The following is a 13,305-nucleotide window of genomic DNA, read 5'->3' as shown; positions in this document are numbered from 1 at the left end:
GCTGATAACGGTTCTACAGGCCGCTGATAACGGTTCTACAGGATGCTGATAACGGTTCTACAGGCTGCTGATAACAGTTCTACGGGATGCTGATAACGGTTCTACAGGATGCTGATAACGGTTCTACAGGATGCTGATAACGGTTCTACAGGATGCTGATAACGGTTCTACAGGCCGCTAATAACAGATCTACGGGCCGCTAATAACAGATCTACGGGCCGCTGATAACGGTTCTACAGGATGCTGATAACGGTTCTACAGGATGCTGATAACGGTTCTACAGGATGCTGATAACGGTTCTACAGGATGCTAATAACGGTTCTACAGGATGCTGATAACAGTTCTACGGGCCACTGATAATGGTTCTACAGGATGCTCATAACGGTTCTACAGGATGCTGATAACAGTTCTACGGGCCACTGATAATGGTTCTACAGGATGCTGATAACGGTTCTACGGGCCACTGATAATGGTTCTACAGGATGCTAATAACGGTTCTACAGGATGCTGATAACGGTTCTACGGGCCACTGATAATGGTTCTACAGGATGCTAATAACGGTTCTACAGGATGCTGATAACAGTTCTACGGGCCGCTGATAACGGTTCTACGGGCCGCTGATAACGGTTCTACAGGATGCTGATAACGGTTCTACAGGATGCTGATAACGGTTCTACGGGCCACTGATAACGGTTCTACAGGATGCAGATAACGGTTCTACAGGCCGCTGATAACGGTTCTACGGGATGCTGACAACGGTTCTACAGGATGCTGATAACGGTTCTACAGGATGCTGATAACGGTTCTACAGGATGCTGATAACGGTTCTACAGGATGCTGATAACGGTTCTACAGGATGCTGATAACGGTTCTACAGGCCGCTGTTAAAGGAATAGTACGCCCAAAACATGATTAGCCTTCATTTTCTACTCACCCCCATGCTGAACAACACTCTGGAGTACTTTTTTGATATCTCAAATGCATCTGGAGATCTGGGAGGCTTCTTGCTGTCTGCTGACATTCAAATAATGGAGGTCTATGGTGCCCGAGGCAGAAAGGTCCATAAAAGTCAACAAAAAACGTGTCAATATTCCTCCATACTGCTCGTCCAATGTATTCCAAGTGTCCTGAGTGGGTAGCATCCATAATTTACTCGAAACGAAGTCATTTAGAATTATTTTTGAGCATAAACAGTAGTGTATAGGATTTCCTGAAAGCGCGCACCTGCGCGTTCATGACGCTATGGAAGCCGTCAGACCAAACCAGATGAAAGTGCGCATTCAGCGTCTGCTCTGCCAATAATGCAAGCGTAGAAGAAGAAATGTGCTGTTTACCTGTGCAAAGAAAGAAACAACGAAAGAAAAATGTCTGAGGACTTCAGTGTTGAGGAAGAGCATGAGTTCTTTGCCGAGCTGAATGCGCACTTTCGTCTGGTTTGGTCTGCTGCGGTTTCCGTAGACTCGTGAACGCGCTTTCAGGAAATCCTATACACTACTGTTTATGCTCTAAAAACAATCTACATGACTTTGTTTCGAGTAAATTCTGGATGCTACCCACTCAGGACACTTGGAATACATTGGACGAGCAGTATGGAGGAATATTGAAACGTTTTTTTGTTGACTTTTATGGACCTTTCTGCCTCGGGCACCATAGACCTCCATTATTTGAATGTCAGCAGACAGCAAGAAGCCTCCCAGATCTCCAGATGCATTTGAGATATCAAAAAAGTACTCCAGAGTGTTGTTCAGCATGGGGGTGAGTAGAAAATGAAGGCTAATCATGTTTTGGGTGTACTATTCCTTTAACGGTTCTACAGGATGCTGAAAGGTTCCAAAGGCTACAAAATTAGTTTCTAAAGGTCACACTGAGCCTGGTTCTGGTTCTGCTGGAGGTTTCTTCCTGTTTTCACTCCACTGCTGCTGCATCCTCTGTGAAAGATTGCTGTAAAGTGAACCTAATAGCTACTGTCTGTAAAGTCAGTGACTGGATGCAATCAGCTGGTTTTACCTTAGATAGCAAACCTTTAATCTGGCTTGATGATCTGACTGAACTAGATCTATAAAGAGCCCTTGTGCTTCATACATAAACTGGACTGAATAAAGGGTCTTCAGGCCTCTGAGGATCCAAACATACATTTTTTTAAGGACAGTAGATTAACTGGTCCAATTAATGAGACCATTTCAGAACTTACTAAATGGTTCTGGTTCTTGGTTCTGACGCAGTAAATCTAAAGCAGAACCAGAACCCACAGATCCACAGGCTGGTTCATCAGTCCGTCATGTCTGTAAAATACGGTGACCCTCTTCCTGGCAGCCCTCTGAATGCTCTGTGTTTCTCCTCCCCGTATCTAAACTGGTTAAACTGGGCTGTAACGGAGCTGTACTGGGATCCTTCTGAACGGCTCATTGAGCATCTCGGCACGTTTCGCCATGAAGCTGCAGGAACAACCAGACAGAGACTGGCTGGTTTCATCTTGCTCACTGATAACGACCAGAACTGGCGAGGAGGGTTTAGAACTGAGACATTTATGGAGCCATGAACCGGTTCATGGAAATTAAACCAGTACAGAGCTGGATCTCTCTCATTCCACATACGGTAGATGAGGAGGAGGTTTGCAGTAGCTTCAGGCTAGTCCTGGATTAACTCCAGGCCCCTGTGGTTCCCCTTTGGTCCAAAGAACAACGCATCATCAGCACCAGGGGAGCTTCAAACTCCTCCACCGCATGAAGGTGGATGGAGCGGGTTCTGGAGCGGGTTCCTGTAGCCTCCTAATCTGCCTCCTAATCTGAGGATGGTAAGGACCAACAGAACCAGATCAAGGATCCAAGTAATTCTATGGGATTCTTCTGCCTTAGAGATGGAGGAGCTTCTTCTTCACATCTAAAGTAGTTCGCGAAGGTTCCCCTGATGAGGAGGAGCATAGATGCCTCCATAATCAGATTTTCTATCCCCACTGCAAGGGGATTTAACTGGCGTGGGCTTGAGTATCCTGCAGTGCTTAGCCCTGAACGTCTCGAAGCCTTTAAAACACTCATAGCAACATTTCAGGCAGATTAGCAGAATGTAAATTTAATCCGTGACCTGAGCTCCAACTTTGGATCTGTGCATTATTAACGGAAGCTCAGGGAGGAAGAGGCGATCAGGAGAACTCAGACGGCAAACAGAGTTTCCTGTAAACATTAGAACATCTCAGCCCCAATAGGTCAAGTTTAGACCCCTCAGTGGTCCTGTGACCTCAGCCATGGGGTGGATGGGTCACCAACAAGATGGTGAGATGTTCCAGAGGCTCCTGAGATCACGGTCTCTGGAGCCTCCATTTGATTGGTGGACAATTATTCGAGAGATCCACGGAGATGGATGAAGATGGAGAACTGAAGCTGAGCTCATCTCTGCAGTTACATGGTTTACACTTCGCCCCCTGCTGGACAGAACCCTGCCTCCAGCTGTGCTGGTTGCTAGGAGACCAAAGGAATTTGCAAGCAACCAGTCAGACCGGCTGCTCTCAACTTCACTGATGAAGAAGAGGAAACGCCATTCATGGAGGAGAACTGTAGAACTGTTGGACCTCTGAGACCTCAGGCTGGTTATTACATGAAAGCCTTAGACTTAGACACTTAGAGACACTTAATCTGGGCACACACTGTGCGATATATTCAATCTTTACACGCAGCTACATCTCAATATAACCTTACGACGGACGACTGAATTTCAAACATCTTTAATTTTCTCCAGAGCTTATGATTCCTGATGGGGAGGTGGTCGTGAGAGGCTGATCACCCCTCGTTACCTGCTGTACACTACATGACTCACAATCAGGCTGAAAGACGGCCCGATCGAAACATTCTCGCATGACTGGAGAATTGGCCTGAAAAGGGTAAAAACATTTATTGTCATTTTGTATACACAGAGTGTATAAAAAGCAAAATTTCATTTTGTACAGCTCTCATGACATTTCCATTTCTTAAAGTGCAGCTGTTATCAAATGTAAACATTATGGGAGAAAAAAAATCATCTTGGAAAAAACACCGCATTGATAAAGTCACACTGCCTCCCTAACTTACCAGCAATAGAAGGTTTGTTTGAGATCAGCTCTCTTCATTGAGGTCTAAAGTCGCCCCTAAACAACAACACCCTTGGTAAAGAGCCCTATTGTCTATTAGCTGGACTGACCCAGTCTGTCCTCAAATTTACCACTTAATTCTGACTCCGAATCATGAGAAGATACAAATCCAACCCAAACAGATACTAACTTCTTCATCTCTACAAATTTCAATTCAGTTTATTTCTATAGCGCCAATTCACAACACACGGCATCTCAAGGCACTTTATAGTTCACCAGATCATCCAGTCAGATTGATTCAAAGTTTTCTATCTAAGGAAAACCAGTTGATTGCATCGACTCATTGACTCGAATGCAATCCCTCACACTAAAGGCTGATTTATACTCAGAAACCATGTCGTCTGCGTGTGTCGCAATGAACACAAATGTGTCTCCGCCCCTTCCACAGACACTCTGCTGCTCCTCTCCAAAATTGTAGGTGACCGCAGACAGGAGGCCTCTGATTGGTCAAATATACATCCGCTCTATCTGTATTTGCTGTTTGGTACCTTACCGGCTTGTTTTGTTTCTATGACCGCCATTGTGGAAAACAACTCGGGAAGATGGAGCAGCTAGAAGAGCGAGGTGTGTGAGAACGCTGGGACCCATTTTCCACCTGGATCCCTGCTCTTTCTCACCCTCATGTCCCTCCTTTGTTGCACAAACTTGCTCCAACTTCCTCACCGCCGCGGCCGGATCTAGACCCACAGCTAGTTCCTGATCGTCCTTCTTGCGTTGTGGCGTGGAATAACATAGCGCAGACCACGCTTCAATATTGGGCATAAATCAAAAATATCTGCAACAAGCTCACTGCGGCACACTGCTGCGGGAGGATAACCAGCCCTTAAGCATGCTTGCAGCGACAGTGGAGAGGAAAAACTCCCTTTTAACAGAAAGAAACTTCCAGCAGAACCAGGCTCAGTGTGAGCGGCCATCTGCTGAGGCCGACTGGGGTTCAAGGAGACAGAAGCAGAGATACAAAAGGCAACTGTAAAAGGCGGCCCCATCCAGGAAACACACAGCCAGGCAGACGAGCTCCGAGCCAGCTCCCATGTCAGAGGGTGAAGAGAGCACATCCAGTTAGTCACAGTCAGAGAAACAGGACTACACTGAAAAACAGACCGATCTCCAACATCTATAAACAAAGGTGTTGATGGCAGCAGCACAGCTGATATTTCTCTCCAGGATGGAGTCACAGCCAAACAAGAACAGACCAGATGAAGCTACTATGAGAAAAAGCAGTAAGTGAGAGCAGAACGTTAGAAATTGAACTAACAGATTCTGCAGAATAGGAGAATAGAGATAGAATGAAGGAGAATGATGAAATAGGGGGTATTTGAAGACTTTAAAATGAGCTTCAGGTCTGGTTTCGGACCAGCAGATCAGACCAAAGCTTCTGGTTTTCAACAAATGTTCATCCCAGTGAATAAACAAGAAAAAAGGGGAAAACTGGGAGACTGAATGTTCAGCAGCTGGAACTGATTCAGGATCATAGAAAACCAGCTGAGATGGGTGAGATAGGAGACAGGAAATTTAAAACCAAACCATCAGATAAAACCCAGAGCGGAGAGGGAGCTCATCCCTTCATCCATCCCAGCAAGCAGAACCTTCCCAGAATGAAGCATCCTCTAAACCAGCAGGACCAGAACCATGAGACAGGAACCCCCTCTGGATCCAGGTCCAGAACCAGGAGACAGGAACCCCCCCTCTGGATCCAGGTCCAGAACCAGGAGACAGGAACCCCCCTGTGGATCCAGCTACCCTCCTCCATCCCAGCGGGACACATGAGCTCTTCAGGGGTGGAAATGTTCCCTGGAAGCTGCAGGCAGGAATCCTCCTCAGATGGTGTCTAAGTGATTCTGACAGACATGCAGACCTCCGTCAGGCTGCAGCCGACTGACCCACTTTCTGCGGGACACAACGAGCTGCTGGCTGTCTGCACGGAGACCATCCACCCACAGACACGCGCACGGCTTCATTCGACCCAAACAGCGCTTCCTTACCTGGACCGAGCCCAGCAGGAGGGTGAGGATCAGCGGGGAGGGCATGCTGGCTGCCGGGCTGTGAGCGGCTCTCACCCCGGCCTGCAGCCTCTCGGTCTGCTGCGCATCCAAACAATGGCGCTGTTTCTGCCGCAGCGGCCCACGCTCCGCTGCGCTCTGTTCGCACTCACTCTGCGGCAGATTGGCTGCCGCGCACCTCTACCTGCGCAGCTTCACCCGGACCGGACCTGCTGGGAGAGAGGGGGAGCGGGCCGGGCTCCGGGATCCATCCCGCGGCCTGGAGACGAGCAGGAGGTCGATGTTGGTCTGCGGGGATGAAGCTGCTGCTGCGCGGCGTCGCCCCGCCCTGCGCTCCGGAGGCTGCACAGACACGCAGGTCCTCCTCCTCCTCCTCCTCTTCATCAGCAGTCAAACGCTAACAATAAAACAGGGGCGCCCCCAGGAATTTGGGGCCCCATGAACGACATTCATATGGGCCTCCACCATATGATAAATTTACACCTTATTGTAAAATTTCTACTAAGAAAAATTTTTAGAACATGAAAAGGTGAAATATACATTAACGTTAAAGTGCATAAACCGGTAGATAAAAACTTGGTCAGTTTATCCACCCTTTGTTTCACCGTTTACTGCTGAAAAATAAGGGAGAACACATATATTATTCATTTTACTGCTGGATTTTATTTTTATATTTGAAATATCTATTGTAATGTATCTTTTCTTCTTCTTTTGGGGCCCACCTCAATCAAGGGCCCTTCCTAACTTTTCTCCCCTGTGTTCAAATTCAAATCATTGTTAATCAAACATTTGATTCTGAACTGCCTCTCTTTTAAACCCACATCCAGCAGATCAGACCCTAAAATGTTTACTATTAATTATCTGAATTTATTGGTTTTAAAGTAAACTGAAGGGTTCATTAAAGATTAAGGACATAAACAGACATGTGTTGTTATTGTTTTGACCCATTTCTCCTAACAGAAAACTAACCAAACCTTTCAAGCCCCGCCCACTTTAGGTCTAGACTGAGTTCACTTTTGTGATCTCCATTCCAGAACCTGGCACTGTCCAAACAGGCGTGTTGCTGACAGTCGCTGTCCAGATGGTGACAGAGCTTTAGAGGAAAAGTCTGGTCTTATTCAGAATACAAACTTTTGAAAGTACTTTAAATATGAAAATATTACAAACTGTTTAATAAATGTGTTTTTAATTAAGAGTAATTTTCATTTGAATGTGCTTCACTGGCGGCATCCAGTGCGCCAGTGCCATTTTTTGGCCCCAATACCTGGCTGTTCAGTATTGGCTGATACCATCTGTTTGAAATTGATGTGTGTGTTTATATGAAGATCTGCTTACTGCTTGGATATAAATAATTGCCATCATGGCTTTGAAGAGGGAGGATTTGCTATCAAACTTCTGGCCAGAGAAAAAACATGTAATATGGTGACAATAGTCGAATAAACCTTTGGCTCTCAAAATGATGTCAGTGCCCTATTTGTTTATTGCAGATGTGTCTAGTAGTTCTCATTGATTTTGCTTGTAAAGCGGGGAGTATGGAGCTAGGCTTACCGCACCGTGATGTCACTGCTGGAAGATGGCAGGAGGGAGGGGTTACTATATTTGGGTAAAAATGGCTCCTCCCAGAGTCCTGCAAACGTATTAGTTTTAGGTATAAATAATGATCCATTGATTATTCCTTGCTGACCAGACTTTTCCTGCTGCTAGTTTACTGCTTCAAGATTTCCACTTATTGTCCTTTATTCTGTGAACCAGTCTCTGGCATGGGGGAGGCTGCATCATGCTGAGGGATCCCTCATGATTGTCCTCATTGACAATCCTCTTTTGTTCTTCTGGTTTTTTGTTGCTATATTTAGGGAGTTTTCAGACCCCTCTAGCACTTTTATTTCAAAAAAGCACCTAGCGCCAAATCTAGCGACTTTTTTCTGCTACTGGAGAATTTGGTGACAACATCTAAAAGCAGCGAACTCTGCTCTCCAGAGTGAGTAGATTGGTAACCCCGCCTCCTGCTCTCCTCTATCTTGTCTGCTGTCATGATTTATGCAGCTATTATTTCATCCAAATGAAAAATGGAGAACAGAGAAGCAGATCATGGCTTGTCTACAGTGAAAAGAAGGACTGGGTTATTTACTTTGGCCTTTTTGGAAACAAAGGAAGGAGCAATCAGCTAAGTGAGCTTAGTGCTTGGAAAAAATCTTTCATTCCTTTAGAGACAGCATGAAAAGTCAGCTGAGTACAAAACATAGAGAGGAAAATGGACAAGAAGAGAGGGACAAAACCTAGAATAAATAATGTATGTCTATTCTATTAAAGTTTCTCTATCTGTATAATGGGTCTGTTTTATGTATTGATTTCTCAGTTCAGAGGGGCCCCTGCCTGTCTTTGCCTAGGGCCCCAAATTTCCTAAATCCGCCCCTGGTTCCAACTGTTAATCAGCTCAACTATCTGAAAAGCTGGAGGCATCTTGAAATGTGTGGCTGGAAATAAACCAGCTGCTCTTTCTCCTAAGGGATGCTGCAGGGTCACATTTCACCAGCAGGGGTCAGAGTTGTTCTATTTAAACTGCAGTTTTTCCATCATTCAAACTGAGCACAATCATATTTTAAAACCAATAAATATTAAATTCATCATCACTGAATGGGGACCTTTCAACCTCCAGCCAACGGCTACGGATCCTAAGAGTTCAAGTAAAGCAAAAGCATACGGAAATAAAGTTTATTTTCCTCCGGAGACCAGACAGGTGCTCTGTCAGATGAATATACCCATAGTCAATACCCATTTATCTCTTTAGTTTATCCTTTTAGTTTTTTACAAAAAAAAATAAATTTTGAACAACCTCTGCGAACGTGTATCCATAGGCGGTTCTAGGCCGTGGCCAACAGGGGCCAGAGCCCCCGGAGAACGGATCCTGGCCCCTGTATTTAAAACCTACAAAAAAAAAAAAATGTAATAATAAAATAAAAGTATTTTCTTGAAAAGGGATGTATTTTGCCTCAATTTGAGCAGGTAGGTATGACATTTCCTAATGTAATAAGATGATTTCAATTTAATAAAAAAAAATCATCTTATTTTGCGGCTAAAATTTAATTTTCTTTGGAAATCATTTTATTTATCCGCTCATTTTAACAAGTTTTTACATTTTAGATCACTTTTTGCTTTGTCATACAAAATAAGACATGATAATATGCTTAGTGTATCCATCTCCAAACCAGACTCTGATTAGATGGAAAATCTTTGCAGCATGTAACTGCTGCTAATTGGTGAATTTAATGATTCGCGTTTATAATTTACTAAAAAAAAAATGCAATCACATTAAAACTTCAGCCATATTAAGATACAAGCAGGTTTTCATCGTCATTATTTTTGTTCTGTGTCCCCATTAAAAACAGTTTCTCCGCCGGTAAATTTCATCTAGAAGGCCAAAAAAGGATACTGGAAGAGTTTTGGCTGTAAATTCAAACAGGTGTAGCCTTCGGCGGCCCTCACCGCCCCACGTAACGACTCTGTATGCCAGTGAAATGCGACCGCAAATCAGATGTCTCACAGCGACAGATCTGATGATGTTACACTGAGAGGCAGGACACAGGAGCAAAGGGAGAGACAAAGACTCCAAACGCTCTGAACACAGATAGCTGCACCCAACTCTGTTACCTTTGGCTAAAGAAAATGAGCATAAATGGAAATAAGTGTAAATTATTGATGGGGACATGTCAACACCAGTCCTTAAGAAAATCCTTCTGTGTGGGGATTCAGGACTTGCTTGGTTCTCAGGTTCTGAAGGGTCCAGCCAAACCTTGTGAGTCCACCTTAAATCCTGCGGGACAGGAACTGGTCCTTAAGAACCTCTTCCTCCTTTTCCACGTGTGGCGCTGCTGTTTTTAGACACAAAGGCCTCTCAGGCAGTTTTCTCTGAAGAAATCCAACCGGTTTTTCAGAACCTAATCTGGGTCGAATTCCAGGAACAACTGGGAAAAAAAAAAAAATCAGAAAAGACGTGAGGAGGAATAAAAAGTCCCGATTGTTCAGAACATGCGTCCCTGCAGGAATTCTGGTTCTTATCAGGCCCACTCGGCTCTTTGGATCCAGAAATCTCTTCCCGTCTGGATTAATCCCAGCAGGAGCATCGCTGGCCTGCAGGGGAACTTCCAGATGTTACAGATCCTCTTTTAGAAATCACACTCTGAATAAAATGGACATTTCTAAATTCAATAAAAAAAAAAAGCTTCTATTTTTCAGAACATACATCTTTAATGAAACATTATTGTCAGTAATGGACATTAATTAAATGTTATTGACACATCATTTTTAGAGTAAAGAACCAATAAAAAAACATTTATAAAAATAAGCACCCTCTGAGGAGAACCCTGAAAAATATAAAACATTCCCAGAAGAAAATGCAAAATAAAGCAAAAAGCATCAATAAAGTACGGAAGTGTATTGCATTCACCAAAGAAAATAAAATCAGACAGCTTATCTCATAAGTACGAGATCAGTATCTCGTTATGCGAGTTTATCTCGTAATTATGAGATTATGGAAAGGGGAGATGATCAGGAATGATCCATGTTTCCTGAGCCATGATGATGAGCAGTTCTCAGCTGATCAGGAACCACAGAGCTTTGCTTTGGATCTGTGTGCTGAACGGGTCCAGTAAACTGATCTCTATTCACTGGATTGCTGATTGGCCTAAAAAAGTGAATCCACCAGCTGCCATGTTGGTACTCCCCACTCTCACAGAGTTTTGCAGTAAAAATGCCTTCCTGTGTAGCATTGGGCTGCAAAAACAAGCAGTTTACCGCCTGTGGGAAGACAGTCAGGGGATGAACTTACTAAGAAAATTAATATATACACCAATGTATTCTATAGTATAGTATGTAGTGTAACATTAGTCTGGCTATCTCTGACTGACTGGAAGATATTGACTAAATTAGCCATCAAGATTGCGTCTAATGTTAGAAAATAGAAAGTAGAATAAATAGAAAGTAATTTACCATGAAATGGCAAAGTATTAATTCATTATTAAGTGGGTGATGCTGTAGTTTTTGTAGAGTTTGTTGTGTTTCTCATTTGAAAAAGTCATATATCGGATCTTATATTGATGAAAAAAACTCAAAGATTTTTAAAGGCTAATGCACAGACTCAGCAATAAAGTATCTGGCATCATACAAGCATAATTTGCCAATGTAAAAATACTATAGAATTAACAGATGTGCTTTTAATTCAGTCTTGATGTAAAATCTTGAAATCATGTGTAAGATATAATTACCATAACAATGTAATAAATACATGTATATTACATGTACATCATCAGTTTATCATTTTTGAAACATCTGTATTATTATTATGCTCCATTAATACATTAATTTACTTGTGATGGATTTGTTTAATATGTTATAATACATGATTTAGAGATTTAATTGACTTCATAATGACAAAGCAATGTGAAGTTAAATTAATCTACTGATGCTATGAAACAGCCAGAGTGTCAAAGTGATGAATTTATCTTTATTTTAAAAGTCTTAAATCCCCCTGAAAATGACATCAATGTTCAACATCATGCAGTTTTTACATTGCAACCGGTCTAATTAGGGAGTACCAATATGGCGGCTTCACTTCATCCCGTACTACTATCAGTAATCCAGTGAATAACTAGAGATCAGTGGTCCTGTATCAGACAGACCGACCCATTAGAACTATACCATCCCTCTTCATGGCGTAGATTAAAGCCTTTAAATTAAATGTTATTTATTTTATTCCCTTGCCAAATTTTCTGACACTTATTTACTTAAATGACTAAGTTAGTCATTTGTTATAAGTATATAAGTGTATTTTTCTTATTTTAATTTACTGAAGTGAAAATAATTCTGAGAATTGATAATATTTATGGGTGAATTTATAAATCTGAGATGAGATAATCTGATCATTCTGTCAATCAGACTCTGAAGATCTCATTAATAATACTTCCTTTCATTTACATCACTCACACCGACAGCTCAGTTACACCGAGCCTATTCTGCTCCAATTGGATGTGGTTGCCATAGTAACCACAAAACAACGATCGGCTGTCTCATTTATATACCCAATAACATTCATGCATTGCTTTGATGGACTATTTATGGCTGGATGTGAGGAGCAGCCTTGGACCCAAACTGAGGTCTAGATGGGGTAAATAAAGGCATATTTAGGCATATTCACCTCCATGGTTTATAAATCAGGATTTGTTCACCTCCGTGCTTTAAAAATCAGGACCTGTGCATCAGCATGGTTTATAAATCCACATTTGTGCATCAGCATGGTTTATAAATCAGGATTTGTGAGTCAGAATTTTTTATAAATCAGGATCTGTGCATCAGCATGGTTTATAAATCAGGATTTGTGCTTTTCCATTGTTTATAAATCAGGATTTGTGCTTTTCCATGGTTTATAAATCAGGATTTGTTTACCTCCGTGGTTTATCAGAATTTGTGCATTAGCATGGTTTATAAATCCAGATTTGTTCACCTCAGTGGTTTATAAATCAAATTTGTTCACCTCTATGGTTTATATATCCGGATTTGTTCACCTCAGTGGTTTATAAATCAAGATCTGTGCATCAGCATGGTTTGTAAATCCGCATTTGTGCTTTTCCATGGTTTATAAATCAGGATTTGTTCACCTCTGTGGTTTATCAGAATTTGTACATCAGTATGGTTTATAAATCCAGATTTGTTAACCTATATGGTTTATAAATCAGGATTTGTTCACCTCTGTCGTCCTATAATTCTCTTCTTGACGACTTAAAATTGAAGCTAAGTTTTATAAAAATTCAAAGTTCTTAAAAAGCAGAAAAAGTCTCAGACAAAGATCAAAAAATTCAGACAGATGGCAGCTGAGTCCGGGTCCAGTGTTTATTGCTAAACACTACATATTTACACAGAGCTGGTGAGCCGAAGCTGACAAATGGTGAAACCAGCTCCCTTTTATACATTTCTTTATCGGTGGAAAAACCCCCTTCAGAACATATTTCAGTCATTGGTAAAGGTCACATTGATATTTATCTGCAAAACACGGTGACATTCATATACACATCTCATTCTTGTGAGAGCACTCTCTCAGGCCATGAAAACATCTGGTGCATTCAAATCAGAAACTTATGACGGTTTAGTCAAAAACATTACAGCTCTTGCTTCAGGTCACGTCAGACGACCATA

At 42.4% G+C, this 13,305-nt stretch overlaps 1 protein-coding gene and 1 long non-coding RNA gene across 4 annotated transcripts in view; both read right to left on the bottom strand.

The window, feature by feature from the left end:
* ptpro (protein tyrosine phosphatase receptor type O) overlaps nt 1–6,462 on the bottom strand; it is a 54,112-nt gene extending 47,650 nt beyond the window's left edge. For all 3 annotated transcript variants that reach the window (XM_038289135.1, XM_038289136.1, XM_038289137.1), the window contains exon 1: nt 6,103–6,462. In XM_038289135.1, coding sequence (XP_038145063.1) covers nt 6,103–6,147 — 45 coding nt within the window. In that variant the 5' untranslated portion in view covers nt 6,148–6,462. The remainder of the gene's footprint in view (nt 1–6,102) is intronic.
* Nucleotides 6,463–12,354: 5,892 nt separating this feature from the next.
* LOC119786053 lies at nt 12,355–12,857 on the bottom strand. Its single transcript, XR_005281137.1, has 2 exons — nt 12,678–12,857; nt 12,355–12,616 (listed from the first exon to the last, which is right to left on the bottom strand). It is a non-coding gene; the product is annotated as an uncharacterized LOC119786053 (long non-coding RNA).
* Nucleotides 12,858–13,305: the final 448 nt, after the last annotated feature.

This window comes from Cyprinodon tularosa, unplaced genomic scaffold, assembly GCF_016077235.1.
Source record: "Cyprinodon tularosa strain WSP-4 unplaced genomic scaffold, ASM1607723v1 ctg263, whole genome shotgun sequence".
Classification (NCBI taxonomy): Eukaryota; Metazoa; Chordata; class Actinopteri; order Cyprinodontiformes; family Cyprinodontidae; genus Cyprinodon; species Cyprinodon tularosa.
Note: the sequence above shows the minus strand (reverse complement) of the source record. Positions and strands in the feature narration are given on the sequence as shown.